The following is a 26,662-nucleotide window of genomic DNA, read 5'->3' on the forward strand; positions in this document are numbered from 1 at the left end:
GTAAGGAATGCCCTGTCATCCAGGTGGCTCATTCACAGCATAAAATCTTTTGACTTGAAACAGGAATTCATTAATAGTTTGAATGTGTGGTATAGAATGGAGAAGTATCCTGTAATCCATGCACACACATGCTTCTGAGGGGTTACATTCCTCTGTCCAAAAGTGATAGGAAAAGAAGAAATTGTAGAAATTGTGGTTTATATCCAGTACTAGAAGAATCAGGTCCAGAAACTTCCCCAAATATTCCCCAGATAGTGCCAGAAGCACCGCTAGTCATCTTCAAGTTCTCAGTATAAGCATATATTCAACAATTATTTTTGTCTGTCCTGACATTTGGAATGTGTTCCGCAGCTGCCTCCTAATTTGTTTTTATTACACTTGGCAAAAGGAGTAAAGGGATATGAAAGTTTTACATTAATGTAGGGTTTAATATGTCAAGGGGGATATGGAGCTTTGTCTAGGAAAAAAAATTGTTTCATTATGTAAGCGGTAATTGAACTGATAAACATGGCTGGCTCCTCTATATTTTTCATCTACGTGATGAAATGTATCTGTTTTTCCACGTAATTTCTGTTTTTCATCCTTTCAAAATTAGCACCTTCACAGAATTTCTGTTGTCACCTTAGACTCTCTGTGTAGTAGCTCTCAATATTAGTGTTCTAAATTACTTGCTGCTGATCGTCAATTAAATTGTAGACTGACTGCTTCAAGGGCTCGCTTAACCTTAAAACAAAGGATTTTTGATCATTTCTTAGCATTGCTTTACTCTTTTTGTCCCCCCTGAGGGCTACAGTTCGTTCTTCACATGCCTCCAAGTAGGTACTTTTGGAGGCAGAGGCTCTCCTTGGAGTCGGCATGGTGAGCGGTGTACCAGAGTTTCCAAGCCTGCAGAGATTCAAGCACTGTGAAAGCAGCATAACTTGTCTGTGCAGAGAAGAAACAACTCAAGCTGGCAGAAGGCATAGTATTTGCTAGTTCGGCAGTGAACAGCATACAGCCCTTCTTACTTTGAGGGAAGGAGGGTAATTGATAGGCAGAAAAATGGAAATGTACCAAAAACCCTGAACACCCCAACAGCTAACAAAAAATAACAAGCCACAATTCCTTCCTCTTCACTTCAAAGATGAAAATGGCTTGGTATCCTCACATATGTGTCTGCTATCAAGTTTTACAACTAAGGTTATTCTGGAATTTTCAAAATTGTACACGGATTTTTTTTATCAAGTCTTTAGCAAGAACTATTGGGGGAAAAAAGAGATGCGTGAAAGCCTCAGGATCCTGCTCATCGCTGACTTTCTGGACATTTCACAGTAGTTGTGGGAACAGATTAAAACATTGTTTGCATATTGTCATTGTAGACCTACAGTGCTACTGATATAAATGGAGAGTCAGAACATGAAAGACGGAACTGACAACTTGCTTTGCTGTATGAGCTGAGTACCAAATTCACCACATGGTCAAGAGCTGCAAGATGGAACCTGTCTTCTGTATAGAGCTAAAAGGAGAGAGCTTTGGCTAGTTCACGGGCTCAGTTAGACCTGGAGTTCGAGGGGTCACAGCACTCCTGTGAAAGCCAGGGCTGGATGTGCAGATGGGTTTAAGGCAACTTGTTGGTGTTGGCCTCCTCCACCTCTGTTGGCTTCTTCCCACACCAGGGGTTTGGATTCTTCCCACACCAGCAGCATCAGTGCCTGTGAAGTTATCTTCTCTGTGCTCGCTCCTCAAGGGCTGCATCCAGCCATATATGCTGTTGTGTTTTGGAAATAAGTTAGTGCAGTGGCTGTGGTGCTCTTCAGGTGGCACCAAAATGCAGCGGGTTAACATCCTCTCTAATCCTGCTTGATCTGGCTTTTCTTAGTGTAATTGTTTCAAATGTGAAACAGTAAATGTAAGCTGAAGTACAGTCTGAGACAATATACAGCATATTGATTTGTTTTGGGCTTCTTTTTGTCATGCAAGAGGAAGATAACGTGGCTTAACTCCACAAACTTGAATCACTGAATCTTTCTAATTTAAACTTCCTTCTATTTATCCCATTCATTCAGTGCGTTTCCTGTAATAAATCATTTAAGAAGCTCTGGTCCCTCCATGAACATATCAAGATTATCCATGGATATGCAGAAAAGAAATTCTCCTGTGAGATTTGTGAAAAAAAGTTCTACACCATGGCCCATGTGCGGAAACATATGGTTGGTGAGTTATTGATTGGTGCTTCTGTTGGTTCTGCCTCATAACGTGTCTCTGTGGTTCTTAACTCGTAATTGCTGTTTTGAGGAGAAAAATAATAAGGCAAATTCAGTTGTCTGAGTTTTATCCTTAGCAAAAAGTTCAAGTCTGTAGTACCGGGCAGTAAGCAAAATACATATGTGTGTACATATGTGTATATACTTACAAGCGGTTCAGCAGTAATCATTTTCCTGCTTGGAGTTGGAGGAAAAAATTGGTTAAAGAACTGTTTGCATTTGAATGACCATCTCTAATGTACTGTTGTGTTGCAGCACACACAAAGGACATGCCATTTACATGTGAAACCTGTGGAAAATCATTCAAACGCAGTATGTCTCTCAAAGTACATTCCCTACAGCATTCTGGAGAGAAGCCTTTCAGATGTGAGGTGAGGCAGCCACTGTTAATATGTTTAGACATGGTAGCATAAGGTATAAAATTAGTAACACTGTCAGCAGGGAATGTAGGTGGAAAGTGAATTGACTGACTTGTAAATGAGGTGCAGTTTCATAAAAATTTGGGGAAAATTCTTCTCCATGTGGAGAGCACAGCAGGAGTGCATCTAGCAGTAGTTCAAACTGAGATGTATTTGGTTTGCTTTTACTGCTGGCTGTCGTGTTTTTCTCAATGAGTACACACTACAGCAGGATTTGAATCCTAGTTTTCCCTCGGTGATCATAGCAAAGCCCAATGCAAATTACATTAATCCTCCCTGTCCTGCCCAGTAACTTGAAACAGATAGAACTGGCGACAGTGAAAATAAACAAATTACTGCTTGCTTTTCACTTGTGGGAAAAACTATTGTCCTCGCTGCAAACTATTACCTCCTTGAGATCTAAGACAGTGCTCTGAATTTGCATTTCTTAAACCAAGTTGTGTGTGTGTTGGGATGGGGGAGAGTATCTCACTGATGCGTTCATGTGCATTTGTGATTGTAATTTTATGCCTGCCCTCGGGAAGGAGACCGTAATGGACAGACTTACCCAGTCTTATGTCTGGGGCAGATAATGTGTCAGTCATCTGATGGGGATGCTTGTGGGTATCACATGATGGAGGCAGAGGGGGTGCAGAGTCCTTCCTGTTTCCAGAGCAGGTCTGGTGGCTCACCCTGTCCATGAACTGGGGCACAATTCCAGCCAGACACATGGTAGTAAGTAGTAGTAATGGCGGTAGTGCAGCCAGAGTAGTCTTGTCGTAGGGAAAGAAATTACCTCATACCAATAAATAATAGCTGGAGAACAGGCTGGCTTGCTGAAAAACAAGCCTGCTGTAGAGCCGCTGTTGGTTTTGCTGTGTGAGCAGAGTCCTCTAGTGGAGACATGCTGTAGTCCAGCAGAGATCGCTGGCAAAGCTGCAAAACCTCCAAATGATACCTTAAGCCAACAGAAGCACTTTTCTATTGGCATAACCGTGTCTCTGCCGGGCTTTTGCCAACAGCTGTGTCAACTAAAGGTTGTGATTGTTCCACGCTCTCTGCCAAGGCTCTTGTGTCAGCAGACCTTTTAGTACAGACCAAATTCTACTCTCACTAAATAATTTAAATTCTGTGTTTGTGTGAGGGTCTCTGTGTGTACTAGTTCAGGTACTATTTACTCCTTCACATAGTACATTTGAGTGCTGTCCCATGACTGCCTTGCTTCTTAATGCATATGGTGCCTGAATATCATGGGTTGCTCTTTTTCTGTTGCAGAACTGTGATGAGAGGTTTCAGTACAAGTACCAACTGCGTTCCCACATGAGCATCCACATTGGGCACAAACAGTTCATGTGCCAGTGGTGTGGCAAAGACTTCAACATGAAACAGTACTTCGATGAGCACATGAAAACACACACTGGTAAGAACTTATCAAAGAAAAGCACAAGTATACCTCCAGGACAAAAGCTTTCCTATACTTCCAGCTGTATTCCCTTTCTTGGAATTTGGGATTAAAACTGTTATCCAACCTAGAAAATTAGACAGGAAAGGTTAATACATTACCTTACTGTTAAATCTAACTGTCTGTAGTCCTGTGATTTGCTGTGGGGGAAAATGAGTGGTTAGGCTTACTTCCTTGTTATTTTGGTCAGAAGGAACCCCTTGCCAAAGCCTTATCAAAGATTGTCTCATGCATCAAAATCCAAAGGTGAGAGAGGATTTCATAAAAACTGAGGACTTCTGTGAAACAGCTGTCTCTATTTGCTGAAGGTAGCAGTCGTAGTAGCTTTTGTAGGATGCAGTTTGTGTGCGTAAGTATGCTGAAGTAAGTATTAGCAGATATTCTGTGCTTAACTGATGGGTGTATCTGTGTTTGGCAGGAGAGAAGCCCTTTATCTGTGAAATTTGTGGGAAGAGCTTCACCAGCCGCCCAAACATGAAGAGACATCGCAGAACTCACACAGGGGAGAAGCCCTACCCATGTGACGTGTGTGGCCAGCGATTTCGCTTCTCCAACATGCTCAAGGCGCACAAGGAGAAGTGCTTCCGTGTTACCAGCCCTGTCAATGTGTCAGCTGCTGTCCAGATCCCACTGTCCACGACTTCTGCCACCACAGTCCCTGCTATAGTGAACACACCAACCACCCCAACTCCACCTATCAACCTGAACCCAGTGAGCACACTTCCTCCACGCCCCATTCCCCACCCATATTCACACCTTCACTTACATCCTCATCCTCACCATCCACATCATCTCCCGGTCCCCCCGGTTCCTCATTTACCCCCTCCTCCAGCTCTTTTTAAGAGTGAGCCTTTAAATCACAGAGGCCAGAGTGAGGACAACTTTCTGCGGCACCTGGCAGAAAAAAACAGTTCAGCACAGCACCACTAACATCTTTGCTTCCGGCCAGCTATTTTCCCATTTTATGCACATGGAAACATGCCCTCATGGAAGTACAGAGGGTTAGTTGGTGAGGATCTTTGTCTTTCTCTTAACCCCAGCAGATGGTCCTAATTTTTCCCTTGAATCAGTTAACAAACAAGGAAATCCTGGTTTGGATCAGCAGTGCTCATTTGAACGTGGGAACCAACAGGACTTAAACCCAATTTGCTTGCATTTTACTGGTGACTTTTATAAATTTCAGATACTGAGACTTGTGGAATTTTATAATTTCATATCAGCTGATGAGGTATGCTTGCTTTTATATCCTGGACTTCTGCTCAAAGAGGAGATAGGCCTGGTTTTCTTTGTACTAATCGGAAAGGCTGTGAGATTAATACAGAGCATTAATTGTATCACTGTGTATCGTAATGGATTCTTTTCCGCTTTTGGTGCCGGCTATGGAGTGAGCCAGCCACGTATCACAGTATATTTGAGCATTATAAAGAAAGACAAAAAATTTGTTTGTGTAGCTCTCCTAACACACTCTTTATTTTACTACAGAAATTATTTTAGAGTTTTTTGTATAGACCTATTTAGTAGTCTGTTTCTAAAATGAAATGTATTTCAATAAGCGGTGTAATTTTTTCAGTGTAGCTGGACCTATGTTGTATAATAGATAAATTTTTATAATCATCAAAATGTGATTCTTAAAAGATGCATATAGCTTCTATAGTGAAAATTATTCTTACAACCATACAACTTAAAAGGTGCTTCAGAGAAGAAAGGAACCCAAGAGGTCTCTGGAAAGGTTGCCTCAAAAGTGATGTTGATTTCAGAACTTTATGTAATTTATTTTAGTAGGGATTTTCCCCCCCCCCCCTTCCGTTTCCCTTAAGCTTTTTGGACAAGGACATTGGCATACCGTATTCCTGCTCCACAGGTTTTCTTTAGTTCAGTTGGAATGAGGTATGAGATGGGTTAGAAAGGGGGAGCCCCTTACACATAGGGACCTGCTAGTTTGGGAATAGAGAGTCACAACAGAATGAGAATCAGACAGCAGAGAGGAAATCCAAGTATCTCAAGTCAGCCAAGCATCTTTTCTCTTTATGTAGGAGAGCCGGTTTCAGTGGCTTTTCATGGTATGATTTTAAGTTGGGGATCATATCAAATGCTGCTCTTCAGATTGCTTTTTGGAATTCCTGGAGTTGTTAGGAGAGGGGAATTAAGTGAGATCATAAATGTGGTGTTTCTGACTGGCTGATTGTAAGACTGAGAAGAGAAGTTTGAATGAGATAATGGTGTTTCAGTTGCATTGTTAAGAAAATACTGATAGCACTGTATGTACCATGTGAAGCTCTATCCCGTAAATGTAATGTGCATAAAATTATGGGATGATTTCTAGGGGTTGTAGTCAGACTTTTGGCAAATCTAAGTTTTACAGTTGTAGAATAGGAAACTTTGAATTGTAGGCATGTCACTGTTTCATAATCCTGGGAGGCAATGAGGGGGAAATGACAAGTTTAGCGCAGGGATGGTGGGCTGGAATGCCAAATGTATCTGTTTTAACCAGTGAGTAGCTGTTATTTTTTCAGGTTTGTATTTCTTTTCAACTAAAACTAAATATAGCAGCATTATGCAATCTAGGAACTTGTTGCCACCTTCAATGAAGACAGAGGCCCAAGGCAATCTACTGTAAGTCCTCTTTTCCTTAAAATTCCTGCTCTTCTGTGCTGCTTTTTAAATCCCACCAAACTATACATCCAGAGATCCTCATAGGCAGATGTCAGACTTCTATTCTGCTTGGTAATGAACTGGGGTTTTGTGGCTAATGGGATTGATTTTTTTTCAAGATAGCAGAAATGGTGGAAATTCTTCCTAGCGTTCTTCCTCAAGGTTAATGCTGTTAAGCACTGTGTTTTGAAACACCATGTCCTCTGTTGAGAATTAGCTCCTTAGTTTATGTTTTTCACCATTTTCTACCACCTAACCATTGATGTTGGTTTTTTCATAACAAGTAGAGGAAACTTTAGGAACCAGAAAGGGCAATTTTGGCCCAACAAACCTACTCATTTTTGACTGAGCTGAAACCCCTTCCAGCATTTCTGAAAAATAAACCAATGGGTTTTTAAAAATGTTTTCTCTATAATATTTATATACACCCTCTTACCTTCTAGAAGAAAAAGCCAGTTATGAAAGTGAATTTACACTCATGATTATGACTGTTGTATTTACTGTGGCTGGTCCGCCCCGGAGGTTCTATGCATTCCACGTCACATTTGCAACCTACATTTCTGTTGTGCCACTATTTTATGGTCAGGCCTGTTATTAAATGATTTTTAAATGCTAAAAAATTCTTGGTAAATCAATTGTATTCCAGTTTTGCAAAATGATTTTCTTCTCAATAAATATACAGTATTAGGCTGCTATTCAGAATTCTAAAATCTGGGGCAGTTTTTTCTATTATTTAGTTAATAGCAGTGATACACCTTGTATTTTTCCTTCTGAGACTTATGAACTTCCTTTCTGTGGAAGAAGATTAAACTATCTAACCCACTTAACTGTCATAATATGACATGATGTCAACAGATTCTCCTCATTATCTGGGACAAACATACCGAAAGCTGACATACTGGTCTAAAAGTGTTGCAGTGTGATATCTTATAAAGTACATATATTTCAGCAAGAAAAGGAAAATGAGCATTACAAAAGGCAGGAAATTCAAGGTTGAGATTTGCTGTGGCTTCTCACTTCTGCATAAATTTGCATTGCTATGCACACCTTCTACAGAGTTTCAGCAACACTAAGGAATGTATTCAAGTGTGTTTTACTACCTTCTGCTTATGTTGACAAACGAAGTGTAATTTTTTGTATCGGCTTTACTGTATTTAGTAAGTTAAGGGGTTGGTTTGTGTTGCTGAAGTGCTTCCTTCAGGAAGAGCAAAGACAAATTATACCAACTTTGGGTTTGGTTTGAATGTTTCTGGAAAGTGGGATGAAATTCTCCTCCCCCTCCCACCTTCCCCCCTCAAAAAGCCTCCAAACCCCAAAAACATCCTATGGCCTAAGGCAAAGTTTTACTGAATTTTTAACGTTGCATTTTTAAGGGGGGAAATACAACAGAATTAACACACGGTTGGGAGGTCAGCATTGTAAGACTGTTCTAAGCAGTTTAAAGGACAGTATCTTTTCTGGAGAAGTTTAAACTGCTAGTCTACCAGACGGTGCCTTATCCTTACTAAAGGCATTAGCTGTGCGAGCTTGTTTGTTCAGTGTATTATCTCAGACTAACGTATCTTGCTGGATAAAGGTGTGGTGATTATTTGTTTTGTATTGTCATGCCTGCCTGAATTATTGACACTCCTATTTACACAGCTCAGATACTTCTTAGATGGCCTAATTTGTATTGCTGTGCACATCAAAAGTTACTGTCTCCCACCTTGTATTGCCAACCAAATCTTGAATTATGGACTTCTCGGGAGTCCTTTAGGCTGAATGTAGGCTTTTATCACTGAGAAATTAGTTCATATCTCACCAGTGCAGTCCACCTTGATGTTTTTGTCTTTGCCCTGTTGTGTCTCTTGAGCATGTAATAGCTATTTTTAATTTATTGAAGAGGGGAGGAGGTAGAGCTCAGGATATGCAGTTTAAAAGATAGTGCTTCCCTTTGACAGTTTTTGTCAGTTTTAGCCAAGTAAGCGACAGACCAAGTTTACCACTGGGCTGAAAAGATTAGTATTTTTGTAACGTATTTAATTTGTTGCCTATTTCTTTGCGTTATAATGACCAATGGTGTGACCATCAGTGGGGTCAAGTACCATTTTTTAGGAGTTTGAGAGAGAGGCTGTTGTGCAGGGCTGCTTCTATTCGTGCAAAGATAGTGGTGTGTTGCGTTGACACTTTTTGGTTTGATTATTACTTGCAGAGTATGTAGGTAATGTGCCTTTGAGAATATGATAAAACAACATGCAGCTTGCAGTGAGGCACTCAAGAACACTAATAATGTCAAATTTTTTTCACTCTTGGGACTTGAGCTCAGGGTCATAAAATGTTTAAATGATTATTTTATCGTTTCATATTTCTATTGACGAATGGTATTTAAAAAAAAACCCATAATGTATAGCTCAATGAGATGTTTATTACCTACTAGTAAGGAACATCTCACTTGTAAATAGAAGATGGATCAAATTTCTGGTTTTAGTGTTGGTTTTGGTCTTTAAACCTGGAAGACATGGCTACCTGAGAGATAATGGAGGTCAATTAAATAAACACTTGCCCATTTTCATGACAAAATGAACTGGCAGTTTTTCTAGTCTATTACATGCAACACTCCGATTAAGATATCATAGAATATCTCAAGTTGGAAGGGACCCATAATGATCATTGAGTCCAACTCTCTACTCCTCACAGGACTACCTAAAACTAAACTGTATGACTAAGAGCGTCATCCAGATGTTCCTTGAAGTCTTGACAGGCTTGGTGCTGTGACCACTTCCCTGGGGAGCCTGGTCCAGTGACTGACCACCCTCTCAGTGAATAACCTTTTCCTGATGTCCAATGTGAGTGATTCTTAATGGAAAACATGACTTTATTATTGTATCTTACCTGCTTCTGAACTTTGAGCTTTACTGTTTTTCAGGAGTGACTATAGAAGTTCCCCAGATCTCTGTCCTTATGGTCTGGCGATATTATTTTTTTTTAACAGGCATAATTTTTTTGTGTGATTTTTTTGGTTGGCATAATACATACTGCTGAGCAGAAGACTCCTGTAGAGTTCGAGCTTGGATGTAATCTTCTGCATCCTGGTTAGAAAAGTGTAGAATGGAGGTATGTGTACTTGTTAGAACCAATAGCCACATGTCTTTGAAGGATGATATTTTTTATGTTAAAGACGGTGAGACTCGTATTACATATTCTACTGAGTAATTATAGGTAACGTTATCATGCACTACTTTAACAATTTGGAATTGCCATTTGAGGTTTCAGAAATTGACATTATTAGCTACAACCTCATCAGTTCGGAACTGATAAATTCCATACCTGTCTAGACTATATAGTAAACCTTCAAGTATTTCAAAAGTAGAAGAAAGGTACATTGAAAATTAATGACTGTAAGATGGTTTCACCCTTTTACAGTTTAAATTTGAGAGCAGAAGTGTCACTGTGCAAGTTTTGACATGGGCATTAAGATTTAAAGTCTTTCACAGCACATCACTTGCCAGCTTCCATCAAATGAATTTGCCTTGTACCATAATAGTTATTTTACTTGTATCTTGAAAACATTTTTGTACGATTTCGCTATTTGTTTTCTTTTGTAAAATGCTCTTTCCTATCAATTCACAGGGAGTGTTCCTTCAAAGGGTGTGGGTGGGGAAGAAGGAACGCTCATTTTCCCAGGGCTCATGTGCATGTGAATGAAACTTGGTAATTTTTTGTGGAGATTTAAGAGTGTGCAAAACTGGAATTAAACTCAAATTAGTAACTTTCGCTGTTTCGGCAGACAGAAGGCAGTTCTTGAAGTAATCCAGTACTAATAAGTGGTATTGTCTTGCTGGCCTTGAAAGGTATAAATTAATTAATTCTTCTATTTTTATTTTAGTACATTGATCATGCTAAAAATAAATTGTGTAATATATTGTACAGATATTGGAGACATGGCAGAAGAATTAAAATCTACCCTTAAAGAGAGAGGAGTTCAAAAGAAAGGCAAGCATTTGCATTTCCTATAGACACTAGAATAAAAGTCTACCTTAAGGTTCACAGATGTCCTTAATAAAGATTTTTATCCTGGCAGCAACAGGATAATTTTGCAGGTTTTACGCTTCTAATATAATTCTGAACAAGAAATGAGAATCACATTAATTTCATTACTGCTTTCTGACCCACCAAGATAATTTCTGCCTGAGTTCACGTTTATTCTCATGTCTAAGGAAAGTTTGTCGTGGATCGCAGGGGGCGCCCTCTGATCTCCAAAATAATCAGTGCTTTTTTTGGACAGTGCCGCATTCTTCTGTCTCGTTAGCTGTGCCTTTTTAAATGAGGATAAAGATTTGAGAGGGATTTAGTGGTTTCAGGTTTGGGCTTTTTTTATTTATTTATGCTCTATTTTTAAAATTGGCCTGTCCTGGGTTTTTTTGTTTGTTTTTTTTTAAATAAATCCTCTTGCTTTCTTGATCTGTTGCTGCTTTTACAGATTGGAATTAGCAAATATCTTCTGATGAAATGTCTTTGGATATTGGGAATAGCTGCCTTTGTACTGAGTCATGGCCTACATATATGTACAGAGTGGATATATTTTGCAATGTAGGCCATCTCTTTATGTGCTAAGAACTTATGTACACAAGCACTGTAGTCAAAGGAGGTTCCCTGGGAACAGCAGTTGTTCTAGATGTTTGCAAACTGTCCTTTTATTTCATCGTATTGCTAAATATTTATTTCGCCCATGTCTTACTGATCCCTCTAATTTAGCATGAAAATGGATATGTGTGATATATGCTTGCATTTATAATTCTTATGCTGTTTTCCATGGCCTAAGGCACTTTACTGTCTACTGCAGCATAAGAGCCTTATAATGCACAGTTTACACACATTTGAAAGTGAGAAATTACATAAAATTTTCCACCAAAAAGGAAACACAGCTTTTGTTTTAATTCCCTTTCCTGAAAAACCTGCCAATCTCCTGGGCAGAGTGCGAAAGCAGACTAAAAGTACCCTGTTGAAGGGATCTATTAATTATTATCTTTTACTTGGAGACCTCTGAACAGGGTTGTTGCTGTTTATTTTGATCAACCCAGACAGCAGTAGCATAGTTCCCTTAGATATTTTTAAACTTGTTTCTGCACAAAGGAGAAATTTGCAATAACCCTGGCGCTGATCAGTTGAGGATGTCTTTCCAAGAAACTACACATCTAACTTTTCCTGAGCTAGGTGCCTGGTTTTCCAAAGGGTCATTGAAGCTTTTTTAAGCTGAATTGACCGCTTGCAGAGTCTTGGCTTAAAGGTTAGTAGGGAAGTACCCACCCTACCCCTTCAGGGACAGTAGAATTGATTGATTTTTCTGATATGCCACCGAACTAATGTGCTTTCCTAGGATAAGAAGAGGCATTGAGGGCAAGAATGAAAATCTAATGACCAGTTTAAAGATATGCGTGCACATAGTCTGTTCAGAGTTAATGCTGTTAAAATGATTACCCCTAAAGAGAAGCCAGTTATTGATACTGCTGGACAGGTATACCAAGTTCATTAGAAGTACAGGAATAAATCATGGTATGTCACTGAGTAATACAGAAGGTTGCTGCTTTGAGGGGATTTTTTTTTCATTCATATATCACTTAAAAACAAGAAATATAAAGATTTGATGGGAATTCTTGTCTGTAGGAAAGCAGGAGGTTCTTCAGGTGAGCTGCAAGAGAATTACATTTGTTTCCTAGTTGAGAGTGGAAGGTATAGGAATGAAACCATCTTAAGAGCAGAGATTTTGTTTCTCCTTGCTGTTTACCATGGTCCAGATGGAAAAAATGGCTAGCAGGCAGTGTTCAGAAAGCCACTTGGGCGTTTCCAGACACATGCAGGCTGTCTCAGGGTTTTTTTTCCCCTAACACAACTTGCTGCTAATGTTGAGGTTACAGCCTTCATGCTGAGAGGGATTTGGTGATGTTGCACCTTTCATTCTTCAACCTGTAATTCCAAAATCTGTTGTGGAAGGATTTTGGAGATTTGTTGTGTGTGTGGTTGGGTGTTTGGGATTTTTGTTGCTGTTGGGTTTTGCGGGGTGGGGTGGGGTGGTGTTTTTTTGTTTTGTTTTTTGTTTTTGTTTTTTAATGCAGCAATAACTAATTAGTAAAATTTCTTGAGTAGCATGGGAAGGTTATGAAAATCAGTTGTTGCTCCATTCGCAAGTTGTAACACAGCGTGTTTCTCAGAAATGCGTAGTAATGATTTTTCCCTACATGAAAAGTTGGATAACATATTAAAAGAAAGGGGAAGGATGGGCATGTAGGGAGCTAAAATTTTCCAACTTTCTGCTTTTTCCTGAACCCCCATTGGAGTTAATGCATTTAGATTTCTAATGAGGGCTGATTCTAGCAAGAAGTAAAAGGAATTAACAAAGTGAAGTCAGGAGACAGCTGCAGCATAAACATCAAGTAGCCAAACTGCTGACAGCCCCCTGCCACCAGTAACATTGAAGTGAAAAAAATAGCGAGGATCCGTTATTGTTGCTTGTATCTGACTTCTTATTTGACCTGAACAAAAGCAAGTGTGTTATGGTTAAGTGCTGTTCCTGTTTACAATTTTAATTTTGCAATTTCATCTTCGGATTGCTTCAACTCTGTTTTGCCTGTAGTCTGAGAAAAATAATCAAGGGGCAACTGATAGTGGAACGTAACGTTGTCCTTCTCGGTCATTCACATGTGCTGCTACTGTATGCTGCACGTTCAAGGGGGTATGCGAGTTAAAAACTATGAGATGTTGTGTTCATGTCTGTGAATTGTGAGCTGCAAAATAATTCGGCAACCGTGCATTAGCATGTCTGAGAGCTTGCAAAATGAAAGACTGAGCATATTGCAAAATAGTTTCCAGTTTTGCTTTTCAAACAGGAATTCAACCTTCCTTCTTCCCTGAGTAACTTGATGCAGGGCAATGAATTGAAGTGTTGTTTGCTTACTTTCCCTATAAAATATTGGTATGCTTTCATCTCCATGCTTAAAACTCTCGGCCTCCCTCCTGCACCCTGTGAGAATTACTTAATACCTTTACGAGGAAGACAACTTTCTCAATAAGCTGTAATAAAACTAGGACGCTTATTAGAAAAGAGCTGTTGTAAAAGAGAACGTACTATTTAAGGGTTTCCAGTGGTGGTTACTTGTGTGTCTACTTGAGCAGCCCATGTGATTAAATTTAGTGTGTTACTGTCAGATGAGTAAATATCCCTGTTCTGCAGATGTGGAACTGAGAGACCTGCCTGACATTATGTAAGCGAGTGACAGCTGGGGTCAGAGCTCTGTGTTATTTCTGATCCAGACTACTGCCCTAACCACAGGATCACAATTTCCCTTTTCAGTTCTTTTCAGATTTTCTACATAATTTCCTCGCTAAGGTTTTTCAGACAGTGGATAGCATATATTATAATAAAGGAGATAAGAATCACTTGCCTCTTACTTTGTGGTTCTATTGAAGCTACTACGTACAGGCAAAAAGCTGTGAACGCAAAAAATAGCAATTGGGAAATCTTACTCATCTCACGATGTGTTTCTGATCGCATATGCCATGCAGGGAACAGAACGTAGCCAGTGTTTCAGCTGGAGATGTCTCAGAATAATGATACATAAAATTAGTTCAGACTGAAAAATGATTCCTTCCAAGACAGCCCAAGCATGAAGGTATCGGCTTTCTGTTAAGCCTTAGATATCATTAATAGTCCAAAGGTCTTATGACACTTAAAATGAAAGCCTGCATCCTTTTTGAAGGCTCATTTGGTAACTGCGCTCTGATTCTTATGTAACCTCTGTAATTTCAGCAGGTTTTAAGGTATCCTGCACCTCCCTTTCACAGAGCAGTTTCTGGAGGGCGCTAAAAGAAAATGCATCGCATGTCAACAGAGAGGTTGAATTTGATGTTAGCTGCACGATGACCTCGTTCCCAGGGGCCAGTAGGAGAAGCAGTGCATTGAGAAATGAGAGCGTCAAGGAAGCATGTTACTTAACTGTCCATGCTAGTTGCGGGTTTGTAATGGAAGATGATTCATCAGCCATCACCAAGGAAACCGGAGAGTGTGTCAGAATATACTAGTTTACGAAGAGTTAGAGTTGTTACAGAATCATAGAATGGTTTGGGTTGGAAGGGACCTTAAAGATCATCTAGTTCCAACAAATCATATATTTGGTAATTTGGAGTTGTTAATTCATAGGAAAATTCCTGCTTGGCCTGAGATGTCTTGTGTTCTGTGAAAATTTAAGCTTTTTTGTTACTCCCAGAAAACAACTGGATTATTATACAGTGTCTCATGGATTTTAATTAACTCATTTTAGGCATATATTTTCATTGATTACGGTAATCCATCCACTCTGCCTACTGTTTAAAAAAATACAGAAATAATGTTAGATTGTCACCAAAGATAAATTCAGTGGTTTAAATTAATTTAAGCTAATGTAACTTGCGATACGTTATGTTGCTGTCATAGCTCTTGGCTTTTCCCATCCCACAGAGAAATCATTCCCCGGGGGGCTGAGATTTAATCTATGTCCTTTCTGTTGAGGAGGAGACAGACCTGCAGGAGGAACCGTTTGTGGAGGATTAGCCAGGAGATGGCAGCGGAGGGAATCACTGCCTGCTTCTGAAGAAGCAAATGAAGTGGATGAAGGAAGGCAGCTTGCTCCTCTGACGGTATCGGTGTTGGAATCTGTGCATGAAGTAACTTAGTGAATTAGAAAACGTTTCCCATTTGCCGCTTGTTTCTAATTAATTGCTAATGTCCCTGATCTCTCGAATTTTCACATTGCTTAAGTTGTATTTCCCTAAATACGCTCAGCAACTTGAGGCTGCAGTGAGAGATTTGTCACCTCTGTCAGTCTCTTTAGAAACCATTGTGATGATTGGTGTCAGTTGTTACACTGGATGACTGGCAAGGAGTAGGAGGATTTTTAGACTTGGGTTTAAGGAGATAGAGTTTGAACTGACTTCCATGTGAAAGAATAGGATTTCCAGCTGACTGAGTGCAATGTGTTTTACAAAGTGGGCTGCAGTTATTGAGAGCATCATCTTGCTCTGCTCACCAGCGTGGTGGTGTGAGAGCAGCCAGAGTGGCTGATACTGCTGACCTGTAGTGTGTGGAGACAGTCGACATTATCTGTGCATCTCCTGCCACTTCAGCAGAAGCTTATCCACCTGATAAAAAGCCCTATCTTGTTGCCTGGGTTTCCTGATTTCTACATTCTACTGTTACATAGAACAGAACATATAAAATACTTTGACTCCTGATGGGTGGTGAGCTAACCGCTCCTCTAGGAAGTCCTTGTTTCTTCCTTAGTGACTTTTAGCATTAAATACAAAACTGAAGCCCACATCAACAGGAGAAAATTAGGGAGACCTCAGCTCGGACTGCTGTAGCCTGCATTAAGCAGAGGTGGCCACTCTTTGTCAAGTGTCCTCACTGCTGCACTGAGGGGGACTCACAGAAGGAGATGCATGGGAAGGTCACCCCACATGGTGAAATGAAATGAATGGAGTTTGCTGTCTTCTTGCTTGATAGTTCTTGAGGTTTTTCCTGATATTGGGCATATAAATGTTATTTGGCCACCAAAAATTTATTGCTAGAAAAGAAATACTGTTTATTAGAGAATACTGTGTTGAGGATTGAAGTTTCCTTGTCCGTGTGCCTTGAAGTCTGAGCTATAGTGATTAGCTCCCCTTGTAAGTAAATGAAAGCTTCAGTTTTACTCAGAGCTTCCCCAAAATATGTATTGCAGACCATGGGCACCAAGGAGGTCTGACGCAGGCAGCCAGATGGATTTCACAGCAGCTACCAAGCTAGTCTTAACCAAACTTCTTGTGTGTGCTGCAGGATGGAAATAAAGCGGGTGGGGTGGGACAGACAGCTACGTGGACGCTGTGGGCTCAGGGTTTCCTTATGTGCCTATGCAATCCACTTGTTGGTTAAAAAACAGGAGGACAAACTTGGAGAGAAGTGTGCATCAGTGAGTTTCTTGTAGCAGGGGGATGTTACACCCATTGTGGGGAATCCGTGTGTTCATAAGAGTGTTGCCTGTCTATTCAGGGGTTGCCAGGAGCCAGGTCAGCCCAATGCAGAAAGCGCTGTCCTCACTTGCTCTCCAGGGTTCTTAACAGTGGAAAATCACTGGGATACAGGATCACCCTTGCCAAACTCCTCTGTCTGTGATGTTTCTGGAATGATCTTTGCCCCGCTGCCTTTCAGTGGGAAGGAGACAGGAGGCAGCGGAGAATTTGCCCTTTTGAGTTTCCCACTTGCCTTGTACCACTGACAAATCGCTTGAAGGCGGTCGGTCTCCTGTGTCAATAGGAGCTGGTGTTAACTCCAAAGGGGGGGGGTAACGCAAAAGGAGAAACGGCAAAACCCACACTGTGCAGAGGAAACGGGGTGTGCTCTGCATAGAAAAGCCATAATGTCTCAGACTAAATAGGCAATAAAATATTTTCTTGATAACCAAGGTTGTTTCTCAGGAAAGGCTAGTGACTCAGGCTATCAGTAGGTAGAGGTTACTGGGAGTAAGGGCTGTTAGGAAAGGGCTTAGAATAGCAACGGTTTGGCTGCAGAAATGCTCTGAGCTCTGTTTTCAGCTCGGGCTGGAACTGAATTTTGCTAAAATGGGGAAACTTTAGAGCATTGGGGGGTTACAGCTTGAGAGCTTGGACAACGTGGCGTTCCCCGGAGCAGCTAGCAACAGGGGCAGACGGCTCTTGTCCAGCCCATGCAGGGAGCAGAAAACTGTGGTTTTTCCAGACCCTTTGAATTCTGTTTGCGTCCTTCCATTCTTAGACATTTTTAATTAAAAAGCAACACAAAACCCAACCTCTGGTGCTCTCTTTAACTACATGTTTTTAAGGCCATGCTGCTGCGTCCCCTCCCTGCCCACACCCTCTGCCTCCAGCCTTTGAACAAACTGGCCTTATTTTTTTTATCACAGGCGACTTCAGTACAAATTAGACATGCTGCAAAACCAAAGATACCACTTAAACACCACGCCGGAGCCGAGGAGAGTATTTTTGGGGTGTGGACCATGCTTGCCGGGGCTGCCCTGCTTCTGTGCCTGGCTGGACACCCTGCAATTCGGTGTCCCAGGGCAGAGCCAGCACCTAAAATTAGCCTCGGCTCCCTGCCCCGGGCTGTGGGCAGCAGCTCGGCCCGGGGACGGTGCCTCTGGGTCCCCGGAGCTTGGGAGGGTGCCTTGTTTTGGGGGCGAATTTGTGTTTTTTTTTTTTTTTCTTGGTCAGAGCCTCTGCGCACCCCTTGGTCTTGGGGGTTGCCCCCTATGCTCACCCCTTGTTTTGGGGCCAAATGGCTAAATTCCAGAATTGCTCTGTTGGCTATTTCTAGGAGGGTTTTATTCCTTGTTGAAGATTTTGCAACTTTGGGGAGCAAACCCTGCGCTAACGCGCTATTAGCGGGGAGGGCGGGGGGGAAGAGCGCGCTCAGCCGCTCCCCCCTCCCTGCGGAGTGGGGGCGTGGTTCTGGCGGGCACCGCCTCCTTTGATACGCGCCGCTGTGGCTGCTATTGGCTCTCCGGGTAGTGACGTGAAGGGACTGCGGTTGTTCCGCGGAGGCGCGCCGCCGCTCCGTTTGCGTCGCTTTAAAGGGGCCGCGCTCGCTGCAGCCCCGGCAGCGGCGCCGGCCCCGCCGCACCGAACCGGGCCGGACCGCGCTCCCCAGCCACCGGTTCCCGGCCCCGTTTACGGCCCAAGACGCCGGGCTACCTGCACACCCACCGGCACCGGGACGAACCGGGTGTTCCCGACCCGGTAAGGAGGCTCCGGGGGCTGATCAGGCGTGAGTCTGCACCGGGGCGGCCGGTACCGGGAGGTGCCGACCTGGTTAGGAGGCTCCGAGGATCGGTGTACCGGCTCTCGGCACCGGGAGATGCCGATCCGCTACGGCTTGCTGCCGGTACCGGGAGGTGCCCAGTCGGTGGGGGTCTCCGCTGACTGGGGGTGGCTGGTGCCGGTACCGGGAGGTGCCGATCCGGTAGGACCCTGCGGTGACCGGGGCGGCTGATGCCGGTACCGGAGAGTCCCCACCCGGTTGGACTCTCGGAGGACCGGTATGTGACTGGTGCCGGTACCGGGAGGTGCTGACGGGGCAGGAGCCTCCCAGTACCGACCGTGCGTGAGTCAGCCCCGTTACCGTCACCGGGACCGGGAGGACCGGAGGAGCGGCCGTGCGTGAGTCGGCACTGCTCCCGCTTCCCGGGCAGCAGGCTGGGGGATGCCGGTACCGGAGCCGGAGCAGCAGCCGCTGTCCGTTCCGGTACCACCGACCGCAGGGAGCTGACGCCGGGCCGGTACTGGCACCGGTGACCGGGAGGGCGAAAAGCCGCACGATGCATCTGCCCGGGTACGGCTGCGGCACCGTAGCTGGGAATCCGGACTCCAGTTTTGGGACTCCCACAAAACCAGCCGTCGATCCGGCACCCGCCACCTGCTAACGGCAGCGTTTTGGGGCCAAAACCACCTGTTTCAGGTTTTTTGTTGTTGTTGCAGAGCGGAGAGCTCTGGTCCCGACGGCCGCAGCGGGAGCCTTTGGCTGCGGTAACGCCACGGCTTCCTGGCAGGTGGCAGGAAAAATAAACACCATTAAAAAAAAAAAAGGACCATCCCCATAACCCGACGTGACCGGCCGCGGCGTCGCAGCCGTGCGGGCGAGCAGGGTGAGCCCTGGCCCCGGGGAAGGTGTTCCCCTTCCCGTTCCTCTTCCCCTTCGCCCCTGCCAGGGGGATTTGGGATGAAGCAGGAGCCACGGAGCACGAGAAGGGGCGAGGTGGCACCTGGGCACATGGAGGGGGTCGGGGCTGGCTGAGAAACCCCTCCGAGCTCCGCTGTCCGGTGATTTGTTATTTATTTGCTCATTTGCTTCTGTTTCGGGAGCCGTGTAGACGGCCAGGGATGGGAACGGGTCGGGTTTTATTCCAGGAGCGGTGAAATTGCCTCATGATCCTGATGACATGCCTGGTGGTGCCCGGGAGGGAGGTTTTCCTCTCCTTTGCTTTTTGGGCAGCAGGACTCTGTCCTCTTGTTTTGCCATTAATACTGTCCTAGGGAGTGGACAAATGAGTTTGCTAAAGGTCAGTGCTTGGGTTTTGAGTTAAAACTAAAAAAACCCCATGTTTTACACACCAAAAACATCAAGTGGTTTTATAAGGTTAAAAACAGGCAAGAGCAGAGTACGCCAGGTGATTAAAACCAGCCCGGGGACTGTGCCCACCATTGGGAAATGCCCCCGTGGCCCTTCGCTTTTGAGGCTCAGCAGTTCCCGGCTCCAAAATCAGGTGCTGATCCCCGTCCGCGCTCGTTTGGGTGCGATGGGGGCTCACGTAGGGCCTGATCCTGCAGCAAAGGGCGGGCACGTAGCGCAGTGCTGCTCCTCTCCATGCAGCTCATCCTGCGCTGAACCCATTACGGGATTAAGCCCGAAGTCGCCCGGCGGTGCAGAGATCTGCCGGGACGCGCAGCAAGAGCTGATCTGCAGAGATGAGGAGGGCAGTGAATATTGCTGGGCTTCAACCTTTCCTCCCTGGGCCTCTTCGGGGCACAAAGATCCCGGGGATGGCTGGAGGTATTGCCAGAGGGGAAGAAAACATTGAGATTTTGGGGATGAACTACCCTGGGAAATTATTTTTGCCGTGAGCCCAGCAGCTCACCGCTTTTATCAGGCATATTTTGACCCTCATCCCAAATTCAGTTTGTTTAAACCTTTATGTTTGCCGCGATTAATGAGAAAATATCTGTTTTATTTTCTGTTCCAACATTCAGGCTTTGCATAATGTTAGGAAGCGCGGCCGCTTTTCTTTTATTTTGGAGGGAGTCCCTTTTTTGCAGAAGGTGGACGGACGCGCTCCCGGGAGGCAGCCGCCGGGTGAGTCATTTCCGCGCAGAAATAGCTCTGCTGGAAGCGGTGACATGGTCCTGCAGGGATTTCACTTCTTCCTTCCCCGGATGGAGCCGGCTGCTCCATCCCACGCCACTAGCGGCGTGCCCACGGGCACTGCTGGCTCCTGGCTGGATTTAACAGGGTAATTTAAGGCTGGGAGATTTGCGAAGTATTTTTTTTCTCATCTCTGCTCTCCTCCTGCGCGGGGCAGAGTCAGGGTTTGAGGTGGCCGCTGCCAGACCCCACAGCTCAGCCTGCTTGTCTTTAGCCGGAGAGGATGAGCGCTGGTTTATTAAGAGTCGCTCCTAACGCTGGTATCTCCTTTTTCTGTATCACAAGGGGAAAACAGCACATGGGGGAAGGATGTCATTTGCCCAACAGCCCCCTGAGGCCGGTGGTGAGAAATCCCATCCCCGGACCTTTATTCCCTAATTAATGCTGGCTTAGATTTCAATTTCTCCTTTGCATAAAAGCAATGCGCATTTTGATACAATTAATAGCAGCGTTGGGGATGGCTGAGAGCAGAAGGCGGCTTTTGCAGAAGCGTGGCAGGAATGCTCCGATCTCCTGCCGGTAGGTGGGGGCAGCAATTGTCCAAGCTGACTTCACGGATTATCGTTTTCCTTAGAAATCCTGTAGAAAATGGTCTGGTGGCTTCTTTCCTCCCCCATGACGGAGAAGCTGCTGTCAGGGTGCTTGGCTCAGAGCCCTGGGCTGGGAGAGGCTCTGGGCAGCAGCGGTTGCAGTGCCGGAGACACTGGGGCAAGGAACCTGGTAGAGCAACTGATTTTGTTTTCCAGCTCTTGGGAGCAGCTGGATTTATCCCTGCTGGAGCTGTTGGTGCCTATGGTGCTTCAGGGAGAGCAAAGTGATTCCAGGGAAGTGGGGAGGAGAGGCGAGAGCTCACAGGGAGCTCTGCTGAGGACAAGTTAATGTGAGATCAGGGCGGCCGATGCTACTTCTGACCTCGTGCTGGTCAGCTCTGGAGGGAGGGAGAGCAAAAATAAGCCAGAAGAGACCAAACTGGCTTTTCCCCAGCTTGTAGGTCAGTTTTTCTATGTACATAACAAAAGGTTAATTCAGGAGAGGCGGCTAAACGGAAGGTATTTGGGGAACCTCAGCTGAAACGCGCTAAAGGGACGATAGATTGCACGGAGGTTGCTGTTGAGGTCTGTGTTTGACCTCATCTGCCCGAAATCCAAGATGTGTGCTGTTATTCTTTCCTGTTTTGCAAAATGCAAAAACTTGGGGCCCAGAAGAGCTTTTTTGGGGCAGGTTAGCTCCCTATGTCCACATCATCCCTTACAGCTGCCTGTAATGGTGTCCACGGGGTTAACCAGCCCTTCCAGGGCTCTTTCCCCGTGCCACTGCATTGGTACCGCAAAGTCTCCTTAAGGCTTAGACCCAAATTATTTTCTCACTGCTGGCAGCTCTTCAGAATATAATGACAAAAATTACAATTACTCTTTCATGTTTAATCTTTTTTTTTTTTCCTGTTTCCCTTGGTTTGGACCTGAAAATCGTGGTGGCTAATCCCACCCCCAGGCTGGCTCTAGCATTATTTGGCTTTTGATGGGTGCTCCTACAAAGAAATAACTAGTGTTGGGTTTGAAGATTTCACAAAAAGTTGCTTTTACAAGATTTCAACCCAGGGTTTAATTTTGAATGCCCGCTTCCTTTTGCAGTGTGCCACCTTTGAGTTGCAGTTGTGGTTTATTATTTTAGCAGACTCATGAATTGCATTTGTGCCCAAAATAGTTTGATGCTGGGCATCAAACCAGACAAATCCCACACAAATCACCTTCAGCTGAAAAACTCTTCCTGTTGTCATGCTGATGACAAAAAAAATCTTTGAAATCCTCCTAGCCTCAGCTAAGCCGAGCTACTAGTGCCCAGTTAAAATTTCCCGTGTCCCAGTCTGTTATTCCTCCCGCTAACCACCCGGCTGAGTTTTCAGCCGGGTTTGGCTGCGAGGTTGGTTTTTTGAGGTTTCCCATCACTCTGCTTTGATCGCTGTGGACCACAAGAGGTCGGCAAAATTCAGGAGAAGTAACTTGGGCTCTGCCTTTGCTCTGGGGCAGCAGACTGGCACATCCTCACCTGAGCTGTCTGGGCACCCAGTTTCATTCCAGGATAATTACTCCATTAAAAGAAACACCCCAAACTAATTATACTGGAAGAAAATCAGGGCAATTTTGGAACAGGGCATGCGTTGCCAGGGTTTATTGCCGAGCCATTCTGCTGGCTGCTTTCATGTGCGGCAAAGCCCTGGCGCTCGGGGGAATTAAGAAGGATGAGAAGCATTAAACAGGGTCTGCCCGCTCGCCCTGCTCTCCGGAGACTCCTTTAATTCCTCCGTTCCTGGTACAAAAGGTCCTGAGCCTGGGAGTTTGCTGCAGGACGTAGAGCCCGGCTGTGCTGTGCCATTTGGTGCTGTGCCCGAAGGTGGCAGCTGGGGAAAACCCAAGCCGTTAACCAAATTCCCCCTTCTTTATGGTTTGCAGTCAGGAGAGCAGCCCGGCGAGCCCTAAGCGCTGCCTTCAGCAACACGCTGCCTGCAGAGTGATGGTCTTAAAATGAAAAGGTGCTGTGAGGGCGTTGGGCTGCCATGCCTGTTTAAGGTCAGTGCCATTCTCACTCGTCTTGTCCTCTCTGAACGGGGTTGTTCCCTCTCTTCTCAGGGCCAGGGAGCAGGAATTGTGTCCCCATCCTGCAAATCTCTGGCCGCAGGCGGCATGGGACCAGCCGGGAGGTGAGCGGGTGCCGCTGGGGCCATCGTGGCTTTTAGCCGAGGGGAGCAGATGGACACCGGGAGGCTGGGCTGGGGCTCACCAGCTTTGCACCCTTGTTGGCAGAGTGGGTTTATTTTGGTTTTAAAGCAGCGCAGGAGGTGGCTCCAAGTTATCCCGGGCTTCTCGGGAGCCGGCGGAGCCCAACCCAGGGAGAAACTGCATCTAGGTGATGGAGCAAAAATCAACCTGCAAAATGTTTTCATCTGTCGGGAAGAGCCAAACTTGTCCTGGCAGCAAGAGGGGTCTGCAGGGACACAAAACCCTTTTCAGAGGTGGGATGGGAGCAGGTTGGGGAGTAAACCTCCCCTCCTCTCTGCTGAGGACCCTCCCTGCACAAACCACCCCAAGGCACAGCCTGTCCTCGTCTCCCTTGGGAGGACGTGTGCGGCTGTTGCTCGGCCCAGTGACCGCCTTGATGGCAGGACCAGGATTAGCAGTGACAAAATGATCTCTTTATAGGCAGGATAAACGCCTTAGGGCTGGGGCTGAGGTATGTCAGCAGGGGATTAGCCCCCCCCAAGCCCAGCTGGGCTAATAAGCTGCCTGGGGGTAAGGTAGCCAAGGAGCATCATTCTGTGGCGCTGGCAGCCTCTTGCTACTGCGGTTGCCACCATCGCTGTGCCAGGGCCGAAGCAAAGTGCCTTGAACTAACGGCTGGGCGTTATCCTTCCACCTCGCAGGGTGTTGGTATGGCCAGCTCCCGGCCTCCCAAATACCTCCTCGTCTTCGATTTCGACGAGACCATCATCAATGAGAACAGCGATGACTCCATCATCCGGGCGGCACCGGGGCAGGCGCTGCCGGAGCACATCCGACAGACCTTCCGCGAGGGCTTCTACAACGAGTACATGCAGCGCGTCCTGGCGTACATGGGGGACCAGGGGGTCAAGATGGGGGACTTCAAGACTGTCTACGAGAACATCCCCCTGTCCCCTGGCATGCCAGAGCTCTTCCAGTTCCTCTCCAAGAACCACGAGCTCTTCGAGATCATCCTCATCTCTGATGCCAACATGTTCGGCATCGAATGCAGTCTGAGGGCAGCCGGTTTCTACTCCCTTTTCCGCAAGATCTTCAGCAACCCGTCTGGTTTTGACAAGAGGGGGTACTTCACCTTGGGGCCCTACCACAGCCATAAGTGCCTTGACTGCCCGGCCAACATGTGCAAACGCAAAATCCTAACAGAGTACCTGGCGGAGAGAGCCCAGGAGGAGGTGGAGTTCGAGAGGGTCTTCTACGTGGGAGACGGTGCCAATGACTTCTGCCCTTCCGCGACTTTGACTTCAGCTGATGTGGCTTTCCCGCGGAAGGGCTACCCCATGCACCGAATGACCCAAGAGATGGAGAAGCAGCAGCCTGGAGCCTTCCAGGCCACTGTTGTCCCCTGGGAGTCAGCCACAGAGGTCGCCCGCTATCTCCAGGAGGTCCTCAAGAAGAAGTATTGAGGCTGGCTCAGAAGAGACTTGCATACTATAAGCAGCTGGGAAAGGAGAAGACTGGCGGGGGGGGGTCGCACCGTGTACCCCACGCTCATCGGCGCTGCTCGCTCAGCCCCCGCTCCCGGGTTACTTTCCTGCCTTTCCTCCCCAAGCTCCTTTCTCTCTGGCGATTAAAGCACTTTCTCTAGGTCCTCCCTTCTCCTTCCCCTGCCATGTTGAGATGACGCCTTCTCTATGCAGCTCGGACATCTACTCCACCGTGGGTGTTTGCCAACACTAGTGGTGATTTTCTTATTGTTGGTTGTGGGTTTTCTTTTTTTCCTTTCTTTCCCTTTTGACTTTACAAGAGCAATTCCTAAAAGACCAGAAGCCAGCTCCCCACGGGCTGGGCCCTGCACATGCTTCCTCTTACCTTCATCCCCCTCGCCTGCCTGACCTGCACCGGCCACGCCAGAAGCTGCGTGCTGTTGCCTTGAACCTGATGCTTGAGGTCTCCTTGCCATTTCGTGAGGCCACTGGAAATTTAATCTGGGAAATTCGTGCTGCCTGAGCTCCCCAGTTTGCCCTTCACACCCTGCCTGAGCAGGGCAGCTCCTGGCTCAGCCGCTGAGCCTTGCGATGGAGTAAATTGTCCCTTGAGACTTTATGCTCTGAAAAAAAACCATGACGTGAGGGACAGGAAACCTTTTGGAAAGGTGGTACCTTGGAAAAAACCTTTAGTGCCCATCCCCACCCACTTGCCCAGAGCATGGGCACAGCGACCGCATCCCGCTGCGGGGAGGAGGACCTGCCCTTGCCTTCCACTTCCATCCTCTGCTTCTGCTTGCAGGGTAAAACGTCCCCCGTGTCCCCAGGGTGGACAGGTTCCTCCTCTCTCTAAGCCATTACCAGTCACGTCCTTGTGTTTGCTGGATCGTATCGAATTCCTTTTAACCCAGGGGTTGATTTCCCTCCTGACCTCGTCGAGAGGTGCCAAACCTCCCCGCGGGAGGTGCGGTGCTGTGAGCACTTCTCCTGCCATCGGGTCCCTGGAGGCCAAACCCCTGTTCCCCCGCCCCGCTGCAGTATTAATTGCCCCTTCTAATTGCACTCTGCAGGGGGGGACCCACAGTATTTGCTGCTCTCTGGTGTTGGCTTCTCCTGGATTTATCCACAGCCTTACCGGCCCCTGAGGGTGGCTCGTAATTCCTCCAAAGCGTAGAAACCCTGACAGCAAATCTGAGCAGTAAGGAAATAACCAAAGCAGCCCTGAGTTGTTCCTCTGTTTCATTTCCCCCGTCTTTGTTCTTCCTCCTCTGGACCCTCTTCAACTGTGTGGAACTTAAAGCCATGGAATTAAAAAAATACATATATATGTATATAGATATATATCTATATATTACAGATACACAAGTTGTTTGTATCCAGGACATAAACCTGGGTGTGAAACGGCTCTCTGAGTTGCACATACATGTTGTTTCTCTTCCTTGGGCTGGTGAAAGGTGGGGGGCGGGGGGAAATGGCATTGGAGGGGGAGCAGCAGAGCAGGGCCAGGCTGCAAGCGATGATCTGCAGGGGACCCTATGGGGACCCCTTTGGTGCAGGATTGGGCCCTGGCTCATCCCCCTCTGCGTCTCAAGCTGATGGGGACAGCAGGCAGGTTCCCTGGGGCCACAGCTGGGTGCTGCTCTTCTCCTTGTCCCTGCGGGTGTTTGGCCCTTCTCCTCTATCTGGCCTTTGGTCCTGTGCCGCCCTCGCTCCGGGGCCGGGAGCATCACCAGGGTCAGCCCACGGGATCACCGTGCCATGCGCCGC

At 45.8% G+C, this 26,662-nt stretch overlaps 2 protein-coding genes across 9 annotated transcripts in view; both read left to right on the forward strand.

Annotated features, from left to right (window-relative positions):
• The window catches only part of ZNF652 (zinc finger protein 652), a 31,927-nt gene extending 26,047 nt beyond the window's left edge, over positions 1–5,880 (forward strand). For both annotated transcript variants that reach the window (XM_010585478.1, XM_010585479.1), the window contains exons 3-6: positions 2,046–2,193; positions 2,499–2,614; positions 3,917–4,061; positions 4,522–5,880. In XM_010585478.1, the coding sequence (XP_010583780.1) occupies positions 2,046–2,193; positions 2,499–2,614; positions 3,917–4,061; positions 4,522–5,033 (921 nt within the window). In that variant the 3' untranslated portion in view covers positions 5,034–5,880. The remainder of the gene's footprint in view (positions 1–2,045; positions 2,194–2,498; positions 2,615–3,916; positions 4,062–4,521) is intronic.
• Positions 5,881–18,390: 12,510 nt separating this feature from the next.
• PHOSPHO1 (phosphatase, orphan 1) lies at positions 18,391–26,249 on the forward strand. Of its 7 annotated transcripts, XM_010585486.1 has the most exons (4): positions 19,430–19,595; positions 20,523–20,625; positions 23,322–23,392; positions 24,113–26,249. In XM_010585486.1, the coding sequence occupies exon 4, from the start codon at positions 24,122–24,124 to the stop codon at positions 24,872–24,874; it is 753 nt and encodes a 250-aa protein (XP_010583788.1). In that variant the 5' UTR covers positions 19,430–19,595; positions 20,523–20,625; positions 23,322–23,392; positions 24,113–24,121; the 3' UTR covers positions 24,875–26,249. The 7 variants fall into 7 exon arrangements, with proteins under 7 accessions (XP_010583782.1, XP_010583784.1, XP_010583788.1 ...); XM_010585480.1 differs by lacking the exon at positions 23,322–23,392 and having other exon boundaries at positions 18,391–20,325; XM_010585482.1 differs by lacking the exons at positions 19,430–19,595; positions 23,322–23,392 and adding an exon at positions 18,391–19,107.
• The last annotated feature ends 413 nt before the right edge of the window (positions 26,250–26,662 follow it).

This window comes from Haliaeetus leucocephalus, unplaced genomic scaffold (genome assembly GCF_000737465.1).
Source record: "Haliaeetus leucocephalus isolate CR32 unplaced genomic scaffold, Haliaeetus_leucocephalus-4.0 Scaffold110, whole genome shotgun sequence".
NCBI lineage: Eukaryota > Metazoa > Chordata > Aves > Accipitriformes > Accipitridae > Haliaeetus > Haliaeetus leucocephalus.

Bases quoted from the DNA above. Each gene is read 5' to 3' on its own strand.
- PHOSPHO1 (XM_010585480.1), top strand. From the start codon at position 19,874: ATGTTTTACACACCAAAAACATCAAGTGGTTTTATAAGGTTAAAAACA. The intron at 20,326-20,522 runs GTATTGCCAGAG...TCCAACATTCAG, and splicing joins GATCCCGGGGATGGCTGGAG to GCTTTGCATAATGTTAGGAA. The intron at 20,626-24,112 runs GTGAGTCATTTC...TCCACCTCGCAG, and splicing joins TCCCGGGAGGCAGCCGCCGG to GGTGTTGGTATGGCCAGCTC.